Source organism: Melanaphis sacchari, unplaced genomic scaffold (genome assembly GCF_002803265.2).
Source record: "Melanaphis sacchari strain LSU unplaced genomic scaffold, SCAv2.0 Contig0_pilon_pilon, whole genome shotgun sequence".
Lineage (NCBI taxonomy): Eukaryota > Metazoa > Arthropoda > Insecta > Hemiptera > Aphididae > Melanaphis > Melanaphis sacchari.
Window position 1 is genome coordinate 3,396,603 of NW_020270366.1, and position 25,316 is coordinate 3,421,918.

The 25,316-nt window shown below is 23.6% G+C and overlaps 3 protein-coding genes across 3 annotated transcripts; 2 read left to right on the forward strand and 1 right to left on the reverse strand.

The window, feature by feature from the left end:
- Nucleotides 1–738: 738 nt before the first annotated feature.
- LOC112604278 (rhythmically expressed gene 5 protein) lies at nt 739–12,544 on the forward strand. Its single transcript, XM_025353246.1, is given in 6 exon segments — nt 739–948; nt 9,054–9,120; nt 11,448–11,552; nt 11,680–11,760; nt 11,865–12,079; nt 12,081–12,544. Coding segments are annotated over 6 exon segments (612 nt in total). The 5' UTR covers nt 739–846; the 3' UTR covers nt 12,123–12,544.
- A 1,457-nt stretch (nt 12,545–14,001) lies between these two features.
- LOC112604269 (receptor expression-enhancing protein 4-like) lies at nt 14,002–17,459 on the reverse strand. Its single transcript, XM_025353235.1, has 6 exons — nt 17,222–17,459; nt 16,769–16,841; nt 16,322–16,401; nt 16,043–16,163; nt 14,433–14,549; nt 14,002–14,366 (listed from the first exon to the last, which is right to left on the reverse strand). The coding sequence occupies exons 1-6, from the start codon at nt 17,251–17,253 to the stop codon at nt 14,073–14,075; spliced, it is 717 nt and encodes a 238-aa protein (XP_025209020.1). The 5' UTR covers nt 17,254–17,459; the 3' UTR covers nt 14,002–14,072.
- Nucleotides 17,460–17,614: 155 nt separating this feature from the next.
- On the forward strand, nt 17,615–24,051 carry LOC112603712 (hippocampus abundant transcript 1 protein). The gene is made up of 13 exons (XM_025352424.1): nt 17,615–17,741; nt 17,936–18,139; nt 18,317–18,412; nt 18,474–18,536; nt 18,626–18,753; nt 18,824–18,938; nt 19,031–19,243; nt 19,307–19,420; nt 20,722–20,903; nt 22,073–22,170; nt 22,246–22,445; nt 22,525–22,642; nt 23,831–24,051. The coding sequence occupies exons 2-13, from the start codon at nt 17,948–17,950 to the stop codon at nt 23,887–23,889; spliced, it is 1,578 nt and encodes a 525-aa protein (XP_025208209.1). The 5' UTR covers nt 17,615–17,741; nt 17,936–17,947; the 3' UTR covers nt 23,890–24,051.
- The last annotated feature ends 1,265 nt before the right edge of the window (nt 24,052–25,316 follow it).

The window sequence follows — 25,316 nt, forward strand, 5'->3', positions numbered from 1 at the left end:
ATTCTTAGATTATATAAAATAATTTATACAAAATTACATTTTACATTCTATGCTTATTTACTTCTAAAATATAGTTCTCATAAAAACATAATATATATTTTATATTATATTATGGAACGCACAAAAAATGTATCTATTTCTAGATATATGTTTTCATTTTATTTATAGTAGGATGTTGAACTCGATAATATTGTATATACGAGTATACAACATAATATAACTTAAGCGTAGTACAACATATTATATATTATATATATTTTGTAGTGAACCAGTTCAGTAGAATCCACAAGTATTATAATTAGTTATATAGTCTATATTATTGTAAATTCCATGTCACTATTATTATTAAATTGTTATTATAATATTATATTGAATTATAAAGGCACTTATTATTAAACGTATGCAAATATTATTTATATAATAATATATAGGTATTTATATACACAATTTGAAATACCAACGCATTTTGCATGCACTATTAGGTATACATAGTATAAATATACTGTACATACTATGTAGGTATACCGCGGATCGTGGTAAATGTCAAGGACTTCAATGCAGCGTGCGGAGTGGTGTTTGTGTATATGTCTGTGTAGTTTACAGGCGCGTGCGTGTGTGAAAAACCGTTCTGATTTTTCCGGAACTTGGCGCGCTTATTGCAGGCGCCGTCGACAAACGCGCATGCGCGACCGTTTCGGCGCGATGGCTTGTCGAGCCGGCCCCAGCAGCGGTTCCGTTGCGTATAAACACGATCAGTGTGTTTCAAGACGCGCACAACTACGAATTGCCACAACCGTCCGTCTGCGGCAGCATATACCTACAATATTAATCTGAACAGTGAACACGATGAGAACGTACGCTCTCCTATGGCCCTTGGCCGCATTCCTAGTGACCCGGACCTCCGGGTCGGCCATTCCGATGTGGGAATTCCTCAGTCGAGGAGAAAAGGTAACTTTTGAAAATTAAATATTTTTATTGAAGTTCATTTGTGAAATAAACATATTTATATTTTATTATAATATATTTATACATAAAATTTATATTTTATATGAGATGTGTATGTTCACGATAGGTAACATATTATATTTACGTTATGATATGTTTGAGTTCATTTTAGTAATACATACAATTAAATTTAAATTGCATATTATACATGTTTTTATGTATTATAGAAACGGTTTAATAGGACTTAAAAATTATAAATTTGTCTATTTCTGATCCTCCAACCAATTAATTTTAATATAAAATATGTACCTGCATGGCTGCGTCATGCAGTGTTTAAAATATCTTAAATATAAATATATATATATATATATATATATAATGTACTAGCTGATAATACTTGTTTTTTTATTGGGTTAACTATATTCTGTATATTTTAACATGACGTTATTCGCCAAATAACATATTTTTATAATGAAATTAGAAAATAAAACATGTAGAATGTATGCTATAAATCATGGAAAAATATTTGTGTTTAAATAAACATGTTTTTTTATTATTATTTTGGATAACTATACAACTAAAAACTATATAAGTATAACATTAAATAAAAATCTTTAAAAATTGTAGAATACCGTGTACATCGACTCGCACCATTTGGCATCATTATGCTGTTAACTGTACATTCAGATTATTCGCGGTATCGATCATTGTGCCAATTTGATCATTAAATAGTTTTTAAATAATCGAATATAGTTATACTAAATCGTTATTGAAATGCAAAATTGTTCGATGTCCATACATAATTGAATTGACTATTCGAATAAAAGTGTAATTCTGATCTTTTTTCAACTTATGTTCTATTTATGTTAGTCATGCAAATGCACAAACGCAATGAAGCGTAAATACAGTAGGTAGTTGCATTACCATATGGATTTTCCCCATACCATTTAATCAAGTTGGTTTATAATATTAAAGTTAATTGTAAATTGGTACTACTACTAACATAAACCAATTCCTATTAGTTTTAAAAATTCTAAATCCATAGCTGTTGACACATGTACCTATATAATTTACCAGAGCCATTATGTGTATAATATTTGAAATTTATTATATAATCGGTATCAGACTGAAATATGTGAGTAGGTATTCATTGTGATCTGTGGGTCATTAGATGAGAGTTTTCTATAATACATTAGATGTGGATTTAATAATAAACATAATGAACCTAAAATTATCCTTCCTTAAAATTTTCAATCATCATTTTTCTTTAATTTTACATAACCTAAGTTTTAATTTTTTAAAGTATACAAAGCACCTATTATAATTTTTTTATTTTCTCGATTTCAATTTTATATTAAAAATATTTTTAAATTAAATTTATTATCCATCTAGTTTAGTACATAATGAGAACCGAAGAGATCACACGATAACTGGTTCCATGTAGGCCTATGACCCTATGTAAACACAATGCACCCGTCTTCATTTTGAAAAATGTTCGTATAATACCTTACTTATGAAGGTACTCTTTGAAAATTATTACTTATACTTTAAGTGAGCCATTAAATCTAAATAAAACATATAGAAAATCTTGTGTTTGGTTTAATCAAAAATATTAAATTCTTAATTGTTATTTGTATTACTAATTATTATTATGATGTGGATGATTGATGAGTGACAATACAAGTAAACATATAATGATCTAGCCACTAATGCTTGCATAGTGATTAATAACACGAAATATACCATCAACAAAAATAACGATTTGCCGGAAGGGGCAATTCTCTGTACATAAATTATATAATATTATGAAGGTACTGGAAATCATGGTCAACAGGAAATATATTTTATTTTATTACAAATAAGATATAAGTTATTGTGTTCTAAGGAATAAACAATTTTAGTGCAGCGTGTAAGTGCAATAAAAATTCATTATATTTAAATTATACTTGGCACGTCATGCCAAATATGTTATTATTTTATTAATATATATGTAAAATATTATATTTTGATAATCCCGTCTCTTTAACTTTTATTATGCATTTTAAATTTTTCTTTCAAAATCTTTATGTAAAATATATTTTATAGGTTATCACTTTTCAACTAAAATATGATTACGTATTTGTAAAATATTATTTAATGATGACTAGAGTATAATATTATGTTCATTTTTCAGTCAAATTATTTTTACTTTTCACTTGTATTTATACGAAATTTTTGAAGCGATTCCATCTGTTACTTAAATTTAAAAAAAAAGTTTTTTATTTGAATAATTAATTTAACAGAAAAAAAAAATTAGATTTTTATTAAATTGGATAAGTAATATGGGGCTATTGAGTTAAATTAAATAAAAATATTCGTTTAATATTTATTAAAAACAATATGTCATAATTGAATTTCTAATTTTAACATATCATTTTCCTACCTAGGTACTAAGAAGTAAAAAGTATTTTTATGCTATTTAAGGAGTGTTCTAACAATTTTACATATAATATTAAATCTAGTTCATACTTTACTTAGACAATTTTTACAAATAGACAATAGTGAAATAGTAATAAATTATACCAATTTTCAAATCGTCGTAGATTAACGCTCACTACTTATTTTCTAAATTTAGACTATTATCTTTAGTTCAATAACCCAGAAACTATTAGTTTGAACTTCAATTTATATAGGTAAATCAAAGTTAAACACAAAATTATTTATTTATACTTATATTACCATAGGATACTCTTTAAATTACAAAAAACATATATTTTTAAATATTCCAAAAAATTAAATTTAAAAAAAAAATGCTTATTTCGATGAAAAAGTGGAATGAGAATGGTGATCTGTAATAAATAAAAAAAATTTAATGATATAAATATTTACTATAAATGTATTATTTAATTTATCATGCTGCGCATGGCTTATGAGTTATAATTACGAATTAATAACTATTTTTAATTGCTTCTGTAGTTCCTAGTCTGAAGTCTGTATAAATATTTAATGTTTGAGTAACGAGTATGTTAATATTAGTGTAGGTTTAAATCAAAGCGAGTTTATTGACTTTGTTTATATATATATATATATATAATTGACCGAAGCTCAGTAGTCGAAACTATTGTCTCTTCTTTTTATAACTAAACTAATAAAAACGTGAAATATCCTTAAATTACTAATATTTATACGAAGTTTTTAAAATATATTTTACAATTGTAAAATATTAATATGAAATTAAAAATTTATTAACTATTCAATTTGTATTGATATAATAATAATATTTTAATATATTTTTATTCAACATACGTATCAACTAAAATTATTATTCTTGTACATCATAAATTTATAACTTATCATTTAGATATACTTTATAAATAATAATAAAATTTAAAATTATAATAATATCCACTATATTAAATATTATATGATATACGTTCAATGGTATCAACTACTACTACTACTTGTATTATACTTCATACTACGTATCTATTCATTGGTATAGTAGATACCTACAAAATCTATTTTTTTAATTTTATATTTCTATCAATTAAGAAATATAAACTAACTATAAATTACTTATGTTTGCAAAAATTACTTTAATTATAAGTTAATAAGTTTTTAAAAATATCTATCAAAACAATTTGAAAACTATGAAAGTAATAAAAAAAAAATTAATATTTTATTTTTAAATCGTATTTGTTGATTTTAATGTATAAATCTATTAAACATAATAAATATAATAGTTATTGGTTTGTGGTGAACTAACTAAGTGGTCCTAAGAACTGAAGTCTGTACATTGAAAATTCATAATAGAAAAAAAAAATCTGGTTAATAGTATACCCGGATACGTATATATTAAATTAAATATTGTATCATTCTGTATTACTTTTGTAGGAACAATGATGTTTCAAATAATGAATAAAATTGTTTATGTTAAAAATATTGGCCATTACTGAATCTTAGACAAAATATATTGTAAACAGTGTCACTAGCAGTTATATTACTTAACCGAATGGCGAATTATTTAATTAATTTACACTGTATAATTTTTTTTTTCTTGGATAATTTTTTACATTGCTGATATTATCTTATAATTATTTGTTTTTTCTGATATTAATTGAGTTTAATTTACATCTAATAACAATTAACAATTACAGTAATAATATATATACGTTACGTATATCTTATTAATAAAAAATCTAGTTGAGCGAATGACACACTTTATAATAATATAAGCAAATAAAATAACATAACTACTTCAAGACAACTCACTTATATCACACATATAAACTATAAAGTATATACATTGCATATATTATTTTATAATTTGTGTTTGTTTACATTTTCAACTGTCATTTGAATTTAAAATTCTTGGAATTGTTTATTTTTATTTTTACTATTTACTTTTTATACAATATCCGTCGTTAATAATTATAAGCACCAATTGGCTACTGGCGTATGTCAATATTTTACACATTATTCATAGCAATTTCTTATTTTCATTAATGATTTTAATTTTAAAATTTATTATAAAATAATATATTTAAAATTTAAGTGCATTAATATTAAATTAAAAATTTCGAGTGGTTAAATTTTACTTTTTATTCTATTAGACTTCAAAAGGATATAAGTTTTTTTTATTGAGAAATGCTTAATTTATAATCTATACAAATGAGTATAATTAGTTAATGAAATATAATAAGTTATTTTGAATGAATGGAGTTGGTGGATTGAAATCGCTTGGCAGAAATACTTTCTAATTAATTTGATGGGTTTAAGAGGAAACCGTTTTTTTTTTTTTTTTACTATTATTTAATTAAAAGCGTCTCTTGGCCATTTTCTTTTAAGTCTTCTCGGTGGGTAGTTGGGAACGATGATTGATGAGTGATAGATACGAGAGATTAATGCAGGTTCTGATTTAGAGTAAAGTTTGGACTTTGGAATACAATTTTTTATAATGTATAGCAACTTATTAACAGTTGAGATTTGTAGATCATTATATAGAGCATTTCAGTTAGTTATGTACCATGGGGCACGTATGATTTGTCTAAGACGTATGGATTGAAAAGCTTGTATTGGTCTTATGTCAGAGGGTTTAGTTTGGCTCCAGATTTGAATATCATAGGAGAGTAATAAAAGTAGTCTGGTTTATTAGAATTTTGATTTTTAGACTCATTGAAATGGATAATAATGGGTGGAGAACATGTACGTAAGCTAGTGTTGGACTATTTTATTTTGGTTTTGTATGTTGAGCCTAAGTAAATCTTTTGTCGAAAAACTTCTAAGGATTAATTTAAAAGTTACAGTTTTTAATTAGCTATCATTTAAACAAAAATAAAAAAAATAACTATAAAAATAAAATAAATGTGATTATATAACTATAATAGTTAAAAAATTAAAAACTAAAAAAAACTTTAAGAATATAATATTTAACTATAGTTTAAAATAATGTATAAAATAACAACTAGATATTATCTACTGTTTATACAATAATAAATTATACAGTTTATGTAAATGATAATGCTAAGTAACTATTTCAGTTTTACAAAAGCTTAAATTTATATTTCCGTTTGTAAGAAGTTAAAAATATAGTATACATATACCTTAGCCTAGCTTACAAATAGTAAGACATTTAAATTTTAATATTATATTTACTTTTAGCTATAATTAATTATTTCCTATTTAAAGCTGTTTATTATTTTTTAAGTTTTAAATGTTTAATTCGTTATCATAATTTCTGTAGTATAATATAATAGATATATACTAAAAAGAAAGTTAAAATATTATCATTCATTGATAAAAAATGTGAGTTTCGTATCTATTTTTAATTAAACATAAGTACTTATGTTATAATATATATATATATAAACACAAAATAAAATACTCTTAACTAGTTATGTGTAGTTTTAATCAGTAACAATATTATTAAAAAAAAAACTACATAGATAGAATTATTAAATTACCCCATAATTTATAAATGACGTTCAAGGAGACTTTCCCTGATGTGATTTTTATTCTTATTTTTTTTATGAATAATAGTAATTAAAAAATTGAGAGTAATTGTATAGTACCATAAGTATCGCATTAGTTATATATATACACATTTTATAGTTCTATACTTCTGTACGTTTCGTAAAATGTAGCATAAACTAATCCGTTATATTTAAAATCCATAAGACACGAACTTATAAACAGGTTCCTAGATTTCTTTAAAAATCGTGACGAAAAACTGCATATGTACCCACATTACTTAAAATTTATAATAGAATACAAGTATGTCTTCATATGAAAAAAAAAAGTAATTTAAGATATTTTTGTATGTACTGGTTTGTATTGGTATGTACTTTGTACTTATGTCGTACCAATTAGTGCTTTTTGATTATTTTTTAATGTTTCACACCTTTATCTTTTGTTATGTGCGGTAACTATATTGGTATATAGGTTAATTTTCCTAACATGTTTACTCCCATTTTTTCTTTCTTCAATAATTTCACTAATTACAGTATAGGTATTATTAAACAGATATTTTTTTTGTAAATGCTGATGTATTTAAATCAAAATTTTAACAATTTAAAGAGTAATTTTTGAATTATTGAAATATAAAATTCAAAATAATATCCTTTAAAAACAGTTGTTTATTTTTTATTAGATATTTAAAATATATGTATAATATTTAATTTAATGTTTATTATATATTCGTACAATTTTTAAAAATTATACATTTATAATGGATTATTATAAATTGTAATTAAAATTTTAAAATTATCATAGCTTCCATACTTCTAAATGTTTTATGTATAATGATTATTGATTTATAATATTAACAACGAAAATATACTATCAAATTTCGATTTAGACACAAATGTTCCAAAAAATAATTTGCTTAACAATTTACTTAAAAAACGCAATTTTTAATTGAAAAAAAAAATATTTATATTGCCACAGAACGATATAAAAACTTAGAAAGTAACTAATTAAATATATTTTAAAACATATTTGGTCCATACTTAAAAATTCTAAGAATCAGAATAAATTCATTATTAAATGAAAACATAGGGGTAAGCATATTTGATGAATCAGCTCCCTGTATAATCTACATAGAATATACTTAGTATATAATATTATATAGCTCTAGATATTTATGTATTTAATAAATTTAAATAATACTGGCTTGTAGTAAATTACACAAAAAATAAAAATAGTTGTGTATAATTTTATACAATAAATATATAAATTACTATGTATTATTTATAATGTTAGTGAAGGTTGAATAATTTTATTTGAAAATATGATAACATTTTCATTTTCATAACAATTATGTTATTTAAAGATTTGTATATTTTATTATTGATTATGAGTTGAGACTTTCGTAGTTATCTGGTTATGTATAGTGTAAATCGTATAAATACAGCATTGAAATATCTAAAATTCTAAAACATAATATATAATTAATAATAAAATACTATCATACGTCAATTAGTAATGTAATTTAATTTTTAATTGATTGTGAGTATATTATGTACGAAACTATAAAATTACGAAACCATGAAGGATATACCTCCATGGTTCCGTTCACGGGTCGCATTCATTAAATCAGTGGTTTTCAACCGGTGGATCCAACCCAATTTTAAGTTACATAAACTTTAAAAATGGGTCGTGACAAGTCTTAAAAAAACAATAAAACTTTGTTATTAATAAAGAATAAATTACTCGTATAAAAATTAAATGTTAGCATTAATATAGCATTTAATTTTAATATTATATTATTATACATTATAAGTTATAATTTAATGTAATGGATATCAAATCATAGTCTGTTATGATTTATGACTTATAACCTACCAGCAACATTGTACGACTATACTCAGATGACAAAGGAAACAATAATTTACAATTAAACCGTGCTATTTCATATAATTTAAAGTTAAGAATAAACATAGAATCATATGTATAGGCTCATATTATGTCGATTATATACACAGGTCGTGAATACTTTTTTACAAAAAAGATTGGTCACAAATAAACAATTTAAAAAACTATTTCGTGTAAAAATATATTTTTCTTTAAGATTTTTTAGAAGTGTTTATAAATATTAATAATTTTATTCATTTTCATGTTTTGTTTTTTAGATGAGCCACTTGTTCAACATGTTCGTGAAACAAGTAGCCGATTATTGTGACTCGTCTTCGATGCCAGGTAAATTTTTTTATGTCTATTTACTATGTACTTATACAGATCGTGATCGCAGACCTCAGTTACTAAATTTAAGTTTTATCTATAATCATAGGATTATACCTAGGAATTAAATATAACATTTATAACCAAATGACTTACTAACTATTATTGAGTATAATATAGTTATATACTCTCTTTAATCTTTTAAAGTCTTATGAATTATGATAGGTCTGTGGTTCTTAATTTCTATTTGTTTGAAGGATGCAAATATAATACAAGAATCTATCTAACGCTCGTTTTATTCTTTGGTTTTGATTTGCATAATGATAATTATAAATTATAATTTATCTATGTATATTAAATGAAGATTTCATAGGAAAAAAAAAAGATCTTTATTTTAAATAGTTTTTAAGCCTTTTGGGCTTTTGTTATGTAATTTGTGTCTTTTTATACCGTGCACTTATATTTATTTGCAAAGTTGTACTTTTATATCTAGACATAGGTATAAAATACAAATTAAATACACTTATACAATACATATAATATACCTTATTCATAAACTTCAAAGTGACAATTTAAAAACTATTTATATGATTTTGTATTAGATAAATAAAAAATGTATACACTAATATCAAATGATAAAAACTGAATAAATATATGTACTATACTCTGTATATAGGTATAAGATTATTTTTATTTTTTTTTTTTTAAGAGAAAACATTTAGTTTATATAATATATACATAGGTTACAAAATTGATACATTGGTTTTCAAGGTAATTCCTGATAGTATTCTTATGAAATATTATACAAATAAATATGATGACTTATAATTCATAAATCGTAAATTTTTCTGTGATCGTTCGTTAAAGTCTTTTGGGTTCATCGTAGTCAAATTAATTCGCATGTCATTATGAAGGTTATTGGCTCTTGCAGGTCATGGCTACTACACATAAATATAGAAAAATTAATTTCTTCTTATATTCGATTACTATAGGACCATAGCTTTTAAGTACAATTTTTCCAATCATTCTCAATGATTTGTTATTTTATTAATGAGTATGTTTTACATTTCCTGTTAAATAACATATTATAAAGTAAATAATAACTATCATATCAATCAATCATATCATCACATTATGTTATTATAGCACTTATAACAACAATTATTTTATATTAATACATTATATCTATTTATTATATAGTTATTAAACTGCCTTGAATTAAATATAATATATTGTATACAATTTGTTTAATGTTCAATTCATGAAAACATTATTAATTTTAATAAACAGCAATCTTGGGTCACTAAATTATGTTTTTAGGACTATGGCTCAATGTTGATTCATTATATGTTTAGTGTCTTCGTGATTGTTCATGTAACCTGGAATTAGGTATAAATTCGTGTTTATTTTTTGAATTTTATTGTAAATATAAAATTATAAATTTATTAATTAATTATACAACTAAGCAACTTAATTAAATTTATCAATATTATTAGGTACCTTGGTATTTTTTTATTTTTTTTTGTCTTATACCAATGGTTTGTCTTGTTATACTTATACGTAGAAACTCATTGCAAACATTGACATATTGTTTTTTTTACCATTAATAATATATGCCAGTGTATGGTATACCACACCACTACGTTAGGCAGTCGTATATAGATAAACTGACATACTAATAAAGAATTAAAAATACAGATGTAACCAGGACATTTGCATAGTGAACTTCTGTTTATGTATAAAAAATAACTCTCTCTTTACATTTTTAATTGAAATAAATATATACACACACACACACACACACATATATATATATATATATATGTACGATGCAGTAATTTGCCTATAGCCTGCAATACCACTGTATATGGTCCATATACCTATTCTATCTGTACAAGTATACAAGTATACAATATAATATTAAAAAAGACAATTTCGTGAAAGTTTGATTATCTATTATATATTTATATATTTAATATATGAATAATTATTATATTAATGAGCATAAGCAACTCATAAATAATTAAACTTGTAACACCTAATTAAATAATATTATGACATTACATACCTATTGTGAATAAATTAAAGAGGTATATTATAAGTTACAAGTATTTAGGTTTGAATTATTTTAATAAACATTATTTTCAATAAAATATATAAATAGGCATAGATATAATATGTTTAATACACATGTACCTCGTGTGTGTGTGAACAATAAAATATTTGCTTGCAAACCTAGATTTTAATGTTTAATGGTATAACAATTAACAATAATACAATACATATTTGTGAATGATAATATCGTATAAACAATTAATTTTTGCTATTTTTTTTTTTTTTTTTAGACTGTAATAAAGTATTATTGGTTTATGGTTTAACCAACTTGGCAAAAATGGGAGATGATAGCTTAGACAAAATGGACCCATATCAAAGAGGATCGAGAATAATGAGTATGTACTTAACATATACTTAACTATTTAAATAATATTATGTAAATAATGTTAAATAAAGTAAACACTTTAAAATAGAAAGCTTTTTATATTTTATTCTTAATATTCTTTCATATTATTATTTTAGTATGGGAATCTATGATTAAAGGAGGTTACTTTACTTCCCAAACAACTGACAAATCGGAACAAGAGCTCAATGACCCATTAGGTAAATATGAATAATATCATATAAGATACACTCGGACATATATGATCTGTTTTGTATTTCCCAGTAAAAATTCTAACATATTTGTTTTTGTCAACATTGTATAGAAACTAGTGGTGGAAACGATTTGGGTTCTGCGTCAAATAACGTCGAAGAAATAGCTACTCCACCGGGTGGTTATGTCATCGGACCCATGGTTGTAAGAGTAATGCCTGATGGTCGGCCCGTACCTGGTGACTCTCAGAGGCCTCTGCCTAAAGACGAAGATGCAGAAGAGTTTATAGCCATGCGATCCAAACCTATGCCTTCCATGAATGATATGCTTGGTCAGAGAAAACAACCGACACAAAATAGGCCTTCTGTGAGACGTTTTAGGTATACTCTTAAACCGATAAACTGATACTTCCAATAATGCGTTCTCAGCAACTTGGTACAGTTTCAGATATCATATTTATTTATTATTTTAATTTATTTGCTACAAATTGCAACTTAATCTTTCTTTTAAGTACATTATTTTTAATGTATTGTTACGATAAAATACTTCTTTTTGTAAAATTCTATTTCGTCTTTTATAATTATTATTATTTTATTTTTTAATTAGGTTTAAATACGTTTCAGGGTCCTAAATAATTGTGAATACAATTTTTTTTTATTTTTAAATTTTTATTTTTAGAGTGATACTATTATTTATTATTTTGAAATCATTTTAATTTATTTGTAAATAGTACTGTTAGGTACCATTGTTGTGATATTTTATGTTGAAAATTAAGTAAACATTTTGATAAAATACTTTTGTACATTATATTTGCGATTTACCTACCTAATAAATGTGAAATGTGAATTGTGTTTAACTATTTCCACAAACATTTCTTAATATATTATATAGTGTATAATTTATAAGAGATAATAACTTATAATAATTATATGATATATTTTTGTTATTCAGTTTTTAAATGCATGAATATACCTAAATTTTACCTAAAAGGTTATACAACGATGGCTAATAGATATTTAAAATAATAAAATCTGGAAACGCTCTTTGCATAATAAATCATTCATTTTAATATCCGATATCGTCTGGATTAAAATACATCTATAATAGATGATCTATCAGTCCATCAGTGGTTTTCGTTTTTCCGTTAGGTACCTACCTATATCGGTGTAAACCCCATTAAAATCAGATTAATTGTTTCGAACAATGTCTTTCCCAAACAGATAGACAGTCAGCCAAATGGCCCAAATGCATCTGTTTAAGTATTTGGTGGTCCATTTTCATGCAGTATTAGGTACATTTAATTATGTAGGTACGTTTAAAAATCACAGCGTAAATCATCAAATTTGATAACGTTTCAATGATACGCAAATAAAAATAAGATCATTTTTTAATTGAAATGAGTCGATTTTCCAAAATTATGATTATTTATCATGCTGTGCATAATACAGCAGTACGAACATATTTTTAGGCATATCATCAACTCTTGAACAGGCGAAATAAAATAGGTAATATTAATATTATAAATGTGTAATGATATATATTATATAATAACAATTAACAGTAAGTACTTAAAATTATATCCAATCACAATAACCACCTATTTCATTTTAATTAATCAATGAATCATATTATTAATAAAAAGTTTAAATTTTCGTGTACTGAAACAGAATTCAGTTAATATTATCATTTATCAGTTTCGGGGTTAAATTCCGTAGTGACAAGTAACATACCTACGGATACGACATATCCAGGAACCAAAAAAATATATGTGCAAAATTTAATATCTACCTATTGAATATTGATTACGAATTGACGAACTGTGGTGGATTTACATAAGAAACAAATAAAACGTTAATACTTTATTGAAATTGTTACACTTTTAAGTCAAATAGCTTGAAAATTATACAATTTTCTCTATAAGTTATTATTATTACTGTTGCTTTGGTAAATGCTTAAGAATAATTAAAAAAATTACCATAGCGTTATAAAGTGTTACCGTTTTAGATGAATTGCAATTAACTATTAGCTGTGGAATGTTTTGATTGTTTTTATTATTTTTAATTAAAATTATTAAATTTTTTTTAATGTTAAATTTTGTACCGTTACTAGCTTGTATATTATATATTTCAATACAAAAGTTTAAAGTTAAAAGTAATAAAACTTAAATGTACAAAGTATAAAAATTTATTTTTTTATGAAAAAAGAGATCAACTATTATAAAAATTATTGAATAAAAATAACATCAAATTATACAACTTAGAAAAAATGTATACAGTTTTTTTTTTATGAGATAAATATATAAATTCATTTGAGTTTATTTTCAAAGTGCTTTTCTTCTTCTTCGTGTGTTAGATGATGGTGGATCATATGTTTTTTTGTTGTCTTTTGTCTGTATATTACCATACATGTCAGAGAAGGAATATTCAGGAGGCTCTTCTTGTACTAAAGAAGCTAAAGATTCTGAAGAACTAGTCATCTTGAAAGAAGTGTCATCTTCATCTTCAGAATCATTAATGACTTCTTCCCAATTAACATCTCCGTCTGGTTCACTATTCTCAATCAATGCTGTATTCATATTCATACTAATATTTTGTAACTGAACCGCTTGTATCCCCTTAAGAAAAATTTTTTTTTAAGATTTAAAAATACAAACAATTTTATGATTAAGATTAACACTTACATAAAGTTGGAAAACTTTTATAGCCTGGCTCAAGAAAAAGTTAGTACATATTTTGCCTGTTACCATGAATGTTTGTAAGCCACCACTCCTCAAACTGCTTATTTGAGCATCAATAGCCTGTAATAATACAAGTAAGTAATTAATATAGTTAATTTAGAAAGTTTTTTTCTATTTGTAAGATTTTTAAGCACCATAATAAATTGTTTAACTTTTTCAAAGTTAAATTTTTTTTTTAAATACCCATCTTTGCTGAAATAATTGCATTTTTTTTATTAAATATTCTTAAATGATTAATTTAATTATATTAAATCATGTTAAATAAATTGACATATTTAAAAATAACTGAATATTTAATTTATTATGTATAGTATGTTTATATAATTTCATTAAAATATAAATTAATTTTAAATTCTATGCAGAACAATGAATATATTTATTTTACAATTATGTTTTGTGTGTGTATGTGTGTAATAATAAATTGTCAAAAAATGCTTCACTTTTAAACTTTTATGTTAATTTGAAATGGCAAATTGGATCAAGTTTGTGCTTTAGTAAAATTAAGATTAAAAATTTCCAGTATTTTTCAAAATCATTAAAAAAAACGAAAAAAATAGTTTAAGGATTTAGGAAATTAAGGAAAAAAGGGAGTTTTTAGGTAAAATCAGTTTTTTTTTATTATTATTATTTAAAAACTAATAACTGTAAAAACCTCGATATTTTCACCAAATATCTATATAACTATTTTTAATAGATTTTAAGCTATTTATAGACATTTGTAATTTTTTTAAGTTTTTTAATTTAATAAATGTTGAAAAAAAATTCTTTGCTGGATAAAAATGCTTTTTGGGATTGGCCAATGTCAAAATTAAATCTCCTATAGCAAAGAAGATTTTCCCCAATGTTCATAAAGTGATATTTATCAATGAATAAAAAAAATATAATATTCCACCACCCAATGTGGATGAAGTACTGGACCCCACTAATGATGTGATCATCTGCCTAAGAAAAACTGATCTTAATAATAAAACTTAACAAACGTAGCTATAAATAAAAAGTAATAACATAATTTTACCAATTCTAAATGTATTGAATTAATCTCTATCAACCAAATGTTACTTATAATAATATTTAAATTCCAAAACATAAACAGTATTAAAGTAAACTCTATAATATAATTATCTTGTAACTAATAACCTTTGTAGTTGATATTATTTTATGTTCAATAAATATTGTATAAATTAAATATTAATATAATCAATGTAATGTTTTCAGCAAAAATTAAATCAACCTACCAATATATTAGTAGTAAAATAAATAACTTTAATAACGATATCAAAAAACATACCATGAAATATAATTATTATTTAGTAACATAGGTTGACAGACCATCTTCCCTCAGAATTTTTTTTTTTGTATCAAATTATTAATCATTGAATTTAAATTTGACATAATATACAATAAGATGATCTAATCAATAACAATGTACATTAGACATCTACTATACAGCAAAACAGTTATCTACTCACCAATTTAATATTTATTGCTTAGGATATATTTTATTTTATAAGTTTTTTTTTATAAATATATAGTTATAATGATACAAACTTTACCTTTTCGTGTCGTTTTATAAACGGATTTATAATATTTTTGTACACATAAGTTAAAGAGCTGTCTGAAGTTGGATAAGTCATGTAAAGAAACAAAAGCTTCAGCTCATTATAAAATGGAAACCTGTAAATTGTAATATATATATATATATACTAAAATATTATTCAAAATTAAGTATATTTTTTAAATTAATTATTTAAATAACATGAGACAATTTATAGTACTATACTTTAATAGGATTAATTTATTAAAATATGTGTTTTTTTTTTCAAATAACTTACCAAGGACCAATAAATATATCTGTTATGGTCTCTACTGAAGTGAACATCGAAAATGTTATCCAATACATTAGCCATATACCCTATATAAATAAATAGTTATTAATAATACACTTAAAACAATAAAAAGTATTAAAAATATATATTTTTCCTAAATGATATCTTATCTGGTTTCTACTAATGTAGTTATTAGTCATATCCACTTAAATATATTGATTTTTTTTATAGCCATACTTTTTTTTATCTTTTTGATAAATTATTTTTATTGATGAAATAAATTTTTTTTTCTTTTAATTATAGTAATACTAATAAGAATATAATAACTTGTTATTAAATGAAACATATGCTACACAAATTCAATAACTTAATATTAAATATAAATAATAATGTTAATATAACATTACCATATCATATTAATAGTATATTATTTATTTAAATTATCAAACATACATAATTTGTTGATCGCTTTGTTTTGAGCACTTTGAATGACATATATCCTGGATACAATATGCCAAATAACATACTGAAAAAATAAAATTGTACCCAATTAAAAATTAAAATGACAAGGTAAGATTTTTAAACTAGATATGTTAATATTAATCCGGTCATAATTGTATCAAATAAAAAGTAATGCAATATTGGAATTATTGAAGTATTTACCTAATAAAAAAAAAAGTAATTACTTAGCTTAGGTAAACATAAATCTTTCACAATAACTAAAACAATTTATAAAATAATAATAGGTAAATTGTAAGTGTTACAGATAAATAGCAATATTGGCAATGTATATTACACCTAGAGAATATTTTAATAAAATTTGGAATAAAAATGATAAGTGATTACGCATTTTACGAACACAAAAGTAAAAATAGGTATTCCAAAAAAAACGGCTATAATACATACATAAGTGGTCTACATAAAAAATCCGGTAACATTTTTTTGACGAACAGAAAAATAGTAGTTAACAATAAATATTATGTTATTAAATTCACAATCTGATCACTGATCTTGCTGTTAGAAATATAAAATAGAAATCAGTCATTCGCAATCAAGAGACCGCACAACGGCACAACATTAGATTAATACATTATACAGCATAACATATTGTACTCTTGTACTTAATACCTACTTATTGTAACGTTTTGTTTTGAAACAAAAAGAATTATATTATCAACCGTAACCGTTCGTTGGTAATTGACCAATGGCAGACGTTCAGATTGTAATTTAATTTGATTATTGTTATCAGCTGCTATCGATATTCGATAACAATAATATCAAAAATTCGTGGTGATCACAATTTAGTATTTACAGTTAATGTTTAATTGTTATTTGTTAATATAATTTACAAATTATTTATTGAAATCAAATGCCAAATAAGAAAAGAATAATGTAAAACAGTTATAAAGAATTGTCTATTATTTGAGTGAGTAAACTGGATGCAATTTAAAATTTCCCTTGTTCTGATTGTTCTAATACTATCCATTATTCCGACAATAGCCATTAGTTAATCGTCATTAGACAATTAATTATAATTTGTTTTCGTAGAAGTCATTTAATTGACGTATAATTATTATATAGTATTTATATGTATTATCATTTTATTATTAACTTCAATAGCTGAGATGACGTATGAATAATTATATATTGTCTGAATTGCCTGAATTCGAAATTAAACAAATGGATCAGTATTTTCCGACGGTTAACGAAGGAAAAAAGTATGAGACACGTTCTACAATGGGTTCAAAAATGAAAATGAACAAAAATATGTCTGGAAATGTAATCCGGAGCCATAGATCTATTCTGAGTGATGGAATATTAATGGTAAAATAAAATTGCATTTATTATTTGTGTATAGAGATAAGCAATAGAGATTGCTTAACCATTGCTATTCTTTTATAACTTTTATTATGTAATACTCATAGAAATTATAAATATATCACAATATTGTGATAAATGTATGTACTATGTATAATGTATATGTATTTGATTTTTGTTTAGAAATCAGGGATAGGAAAACCATCAATTTACCATGCACTAGTTATTATATTCTTAGAATATTTTGCTTGGAGCATATTAACATTACCAATAATATCAGTAAGTATAAAACCAATTGTGAATTTATGTACATTTAAAAAAAATATATTTATTTTTACAGAAATTAAATAATACATTCCAAGATCATGCTTTGCTTATGAATGGTATTATTTGGGGTATAAAGGTACCAAAACTATCAATAATTAATCATTTTATTATTTATTACCTATACTAATTGTTATTTATCCTTTTGTTTTTTTTTTTTTTTTTTAGGGTATTTTATCATTTCTAAGTGCCCCGTTGATTGGTGCCTTATCTGATGTTTGGGGACGAAAATTATTTTTATTATTAACAGTGTTTTTCACTTGTATTCCAATACCTTTTATGTGTATTGATTCTGGGTACTTAATTATTAAAATTGAGTTACAGTAAATTTTTAAATATCTAATAAAATTTAAAAATATGTTGTAGATGGTTTTTTGCCTTAATAAGTATTTCTGGATTATTTTCTGTTACGTTTTCCGTCGTATTTGCTTATGTAGCAGATGTGAGTGATGAAAAAGAAAGGAGTTGCTATTATGGCTGGGTATATATATATATAAACATTAATATTAAATAAGTTAAACCAATTACAATTATTTTAAAAATAAATATTAACCATATTTTTTTTTTTTTTAGATAACTGGAACATTTGGAGCTAGTATGGTTTTTGGACCAGCTCTTGGTTCATACATTATGGAAATTTACAATACTAATTTTGTTGTATTTTTAGCATCATTAATAGCACTTTTAAATGTATTTTTCATTATTGTTGCTGTACCAGAAAGTCTGCCACATAAACAACGAACATCTACTAATTGTATATCTTGGAAAAAAGCAGATCCATTTGTTGTAAGTATACATTTAGAATAAAAAGTTGATAAAGCTGTATTTGTATTTATATTTTATTTCAAGGCTTTGAGAATGGTTGGTCGAGATCGGACTATATTGATATTGTGCTTAACAGTGTTTTTATCATATCTTCCTGAAGCAGGAGAATACTCTTCATTATTTGTTTATTTGAGACTTGTAAGTGTTAAAATGTTTTATAAATAATAAGGTTTTGAGATAATTTTTTTTTTTTATCATAGAAAATATAATACATCAATTTTTATAATTCAATATTTTTCTTAGGAAGTCAAAAGTAAAATATTCCTAGTACTTATAGAAAAATTAAAATAATCAACTAATTAAAAATATTTCCCTCTGTCAAGCTGAAGATATAACTTATGATAATTTTTTATAAGTGTCTTAAGTTCAAATAGAAATTTGTCGAAATCACGAAATGTACATATTATTTTGTTATTAAAAAAATATAATATTTTTAATATTCATACTCAGAAGATTAAATTTTTAATGTAATTCAAAAATTATTAATTGTAATAACTGAATAAATTTCACTGTTATTAAATCATAATTTTCTAAACTTAATAAATTCTTTTATTTTCAAAATATTTAGACTCAATTGAAGCTTTTTCTAGGTGTTAAACATTTTTAAATTTTTTATTAATAGGAATGCATAAACCAAAAAATTTTGAGAACTACTGATTTATACTGTATGATACATTTAATATTATTAATAGTAAACTATATTACTATAATAGCAAAATATAAGTGTCAAAGTAAACATTTAAAAACCATGATGTATAACCTATATCTTAATAGTGAAGCCCTTTAATTTATTATAATTTTTTGTATACTATTTTTTACCCTAATGAATCCAATCATCTGCTCAAAAAATATCCATTGTGAAGACCGTAGGTCATAAAACCTCTCATTATACTACTGAAGAATATCAATTTTATAGTAAATTATACATAGTTATTTAGTTTAACATTCTGTTTTTGCTCAAACTTAATTTTTTTCAATGATTTATAATTAAATTTAAATTTAACAAATTCAATTTCCGTGGTTTACTCGATACCTATTTTATAGCAGAGTGGTTATTAACTTGTCCACTTTATTATTATTGTACATAATGTACTTATATAAATAAAATTGAGGAAAATATTAAACCATTACATTATGATAGTATTATGATAACATTGATAACTAATATAATCATTAAATATTTTATTAGAAATTAATACAATTATTAATATTTTTTTGTTTTTGATTAACTTCATTTGATGATGGACTGAAGTATGAATTTCAATATCCATATTTACAAAAAGAAATAATGTATTCAGTATTCTGTAATCTTTATTAATTTTGAGTAGAAAAGTCTATAATAATAATAGTTCAGTTAAAACTATAATCATATTAAATTCAATACGTGTCAATGCATGTATTATGTATCAAATATTTAACTTAGTAATTCTTTTTTTTAGGTTATGGGATTTAGTATGTTCAAAGTATCAATACTTATTGCTTTACTAGGATTGTTTTCAGCAGTTATTCAATCTGTTCTTGGCATAATAATGAAAATGATGGGAGCTAAATACACAATAATGATTGGTTTGGTATTTGAAATCATGCAACTTATGTGGTTTGGATTTGGTTCAGAAACTTGGTATGCTATACAGTTTTTTACAGTTATAAATGCAATATTAATATTCTCTTTCTGTAACCTTAAATGAACTTAAAACAACTAATTGCTTAACTATGTAATTCATTATATTTAATAAAGGCACTCGGCGCAAATTACTCAATTTTTGAAGAGACTATAATATTAACAAAACAAAAGAGACACTTCTTATGAAAAATAAAATAATTTATTATATAAAAAAAATATAGGGTTCTTTATTGAAAAATAAAAAATAAATTGAATGCTCAATATTTTTAAAATTATCTCATTGTGTATTATTGGATAACTTTAAAAAATCTAGAAGAAAAAAAATAAAAAACAATGTTAGTCCATAGTTGAACTCTTGTACTGTACCAAGTTTTTACTCATCTAATGGTACTAAAAATACAATAATTTATTGCAAGCTGGTTTGGATACAAAATAGCTTATCATAATGAATCTGTGTTAACTCAAAGTAACATAAAAATAACATTTATAATATTTAAATAAATAATTTTTGGTCTATATTATATAAAATTTTGGAAAAAAATTATGAATATTTTAACTTTTATAGTTCATCTTGGTATTAAGAAATGTTACAGTGTTGGAAAATCACTATTCTAAATGCTGTTTTTATAATATAATATAGTTTTCTGACTTTTTTCTAAAAAATAATAACAATTACTAAGACAAACTTGATGATTACTAGGTACTAAGTCTTCACAACAGTGGCGTAACTATAAAACTCTAGCTCATGTGCAATATTATTTTATGGCCCCTAAAAATTGTTATATGAATAAAATTAGACAATTATATATATATATTATATTATGTATTATAATATTTATAATTCATAAAATACATCATAATTAATTAAATTATATTTATACATGAAATAAATGACATAATAATATGTATTTTTATACTCTTCGTAATATAAAAGTTTATGGTTTTATCGTAGTATATTATTTATTATAAAATAGTTTAAAATTATTAACAAAATATTAAAATTCTAGGGCCCCCTTTTGGACCGTCTAGGCTCTGGGCCCGGTGCAATGCACACTTATGCAACCATGTAGATACGTCACTGCTTCACAAGTCTACATTTTTTTGTAGACTAATGATACTTGTAGTTAATGAGTAATAATAATATTATTTATATTTGTACTTATTAGGGTTATGTGGTCTGCTTGTTTTTTGGCTGCTATTTCAAGTATTACATATCCTGCTATTAGTTCATTTGTTTCCATTCATTCAGATGCAGATAAGCAAGGTTTAAAATTTTGCTTATTTTTTTATCATATAAATGTTTAAAATAAAATTAATGGAATTTGATTTTTTTATTTAGGTGTGGTTCAAGGAGTAGTAACTGGAGTAAGAGGCCTTTGTGGTGGATTAGGACCAGCAATGTTTGGATTCATATTTTATTTATTTGATGTTAATTTAAATGAAGGAATGCAAATGGCTCATACTACTCATCATTCACTTAATAGCTCAGTCATAATTACACATTTAAAGTACAATATAAATAATAATCCATCATCTTCGGTAATAATTGTTTAAATTATTTCTTTAAATATTTTTTCTTTATATTAATTTAATAATCATTTATTTTTTGTTATTTTAGATGATTCCAGGACCACCATTTGTCTTTGGTTCACTACTTGTTATGTGTGCATTACTAGTCTCTGTGTTTATTCCAGAAAATATTCCCAATGGCTCAGACCAACGTCATAAACAAATTGGTAATTAATTACTTAAATTTTGAATGGGATAATTTAATTTTTAATTAAATACATTTTAACTATATTGTATAAAAAAATATTAAGTAGCTAAAAAAAAAAACAAAATATGTAATTTACAATGATACAAATTACAGCTATGAATTAAAAGTGGCGGTTCTTGGTAAAGCAAGCAATTATAAATATTCATGGTATTTTTTTTAAAGTATTTCATAATATATAGACTCTAACTCGATAACATGTTGTCAGGAGAATTCAGATAAGCAATACACATAAACACAAATACTATTTTTGAATTTAATTATTTTATTTCTGTGCATTTGTATAATAATATTTTCGTATCTTGTGCTTATATTGTAATTATTTAAGTATCTTTATTTTCAAGGAACTTCTTTATAGTACTTACTATTTAGTGGTAATAACAGTATTTTTTACTCTTGCTAAAAGTTGTGTAAAACACATAGAAAACGTTTCAGTTTATGTTTATTTTTTTCAAATGAGCTTATTAATATGGCCACATTGGTTACAAATCACAGATAAATTTTTTAGTTGGTATTACTAATGCAAAATATAAAATTTTAAGACACCTTGGATTTTTAAATTTAAACTATTGCTCTTAATAGATCCCTAAATTTGAAAAGCATTATCACTTATTATATTAATGTGGTTGTCAGAAGATAAATCACTAGAAAACCAGATTTGTATCTAGTAGAATAACCGTTAAGAACTTGTCGCTTATCTTATAATTAAAAACTTCACAAATTTAAATTATTTGAGTAAACTTTAATATATTTACACCCACAACAACTGAAAAATTTAACTAAATTAATTAGTAACTGTTGACTTGGATTGCCTGAGAACATGTTGAACAGAAACAAATATCTTTTAAAAAAAATTAAATAGAATACAAAACTTAGTAATTGATTTGTATTTACTTATAAATTATTAATCTTTAGATTTGAATATTAGGCATGTAAAAGAATAATTTTAGCATTCAAGAAAACTATTTGTCTTAAAAAATTATAATTTATTGAATAAGTTAATAAAAATCTATATTCTTAAATAAAAAATGCAAAAATACCATATGTTTTATCATAATATACATTTTTGTTTTGGAATTAATCTGTTGTTTTTTATTATCTATTTAATCGATAAAATAATTAATACATCATGTATTTAATTATGTTACAGGTTCTTCAACCCAAGTACAGTACCAAATTGGTCGAATAAATGTTCAATCTTATCTTTAATTGGTTGTCTAATAGCTTAGTGTTATTTAGTGTTGGTTTTTTAAAAAAAGAACAAAAGTATTACCTTATGTAATTTGTGTTAAAGCTTATACATATTTAAAATTATTTGTTCACATCAAGTTAAAGTTTAAAATGAAAATAATAGTTACTATACAATATCATTAAAATAATTCCTATGGTAATTTTATTAATTTTTTTTAATATTTTATTACTTAACATAATATTTTACAGTATACACAAGTTTTTTTAAACTTGTGCATCCACTTTAAGTTATAAATAAATAATTTATTTATAAAAAGTATTATCATAATGTTTTCTTTCTACAAATGTTTCTCCAATTAAATAAGCATGAATACATTAATTATATTAATTGAACATGTGTATTAAAAAAATCTATTTAGTTATATAAAATTAGAATAAGTATTTTAAGTTATACCTACTGTTCATCATATTATAAATTATTGTTCATACTTAATTTTTAGTAGTCTCATAGTTTTCATTTTGTCATCAAAGTTAAGGCATATGTTAAATTTGTATTTTACTCGTAACTTATTTATACTTTTGATCTCTGTTAAATTAGTTGAAATGCTGAAAACAATTTCATGTTATTGTGCACCCAAATTACACTGTTCCTACTTTCTTATAATAGAGAAAAAAAATATATAGCATTTGTCGCATCGATTAGGATTTGCCATTTTCCTATTAAAATTGTAAGTGCAATGTTTAAACAATAAATAATATCAATTTAATTTGGATGTTGTTTTTGTTTCTTTCTTATGTGAACATCATAATATTATAATTCGACATTTTTTTTTGTGAACAACCGACGGTGGTTCAACACCCGAATGTTCAGCAAATTACCAACATCATAATTATTGAAATTTAAGAATATGTGAGGGAGTGGATATGGAAAGATGTCGGAAAAGTTTTCGGCATTTTAGCAAGGGTCATGGAGAATAAAACGACCACAATTTACGCGTTAACAGTGTTAGGTGATTGTAATGCGCACGCGCACTATTAAATAATGGCCATGTTATTTTTTTTTTATTCGAAAAACCCATAGTCACGATTTGACATTAAATTTTTTGAAGGTGTGACGACTAGATGCGGGCGTGGATTGTGACGTCACGTTGCCTCAATTAAATGGACATTTGATATCAGAGCTGATAATATGATTGCCTACAAATAATAATTTTTATAATTCCGACTTTCGGTAGAACACTATTTAACTTAATACGTCAAAGATTTTTTTTCCAACATATTCAAAAATTTCACACAGATCGATTTATACAATTTGAATTTATCCAATTCTTACCCAAAAAATAGAGATTCTAAATGTGTATTTTTCCATGATGCATCTTAATGTAAGTTTAGGTTATGTTTCATATTTACCTATTACCCATTGACCATAATAATTGTCTTCTTTC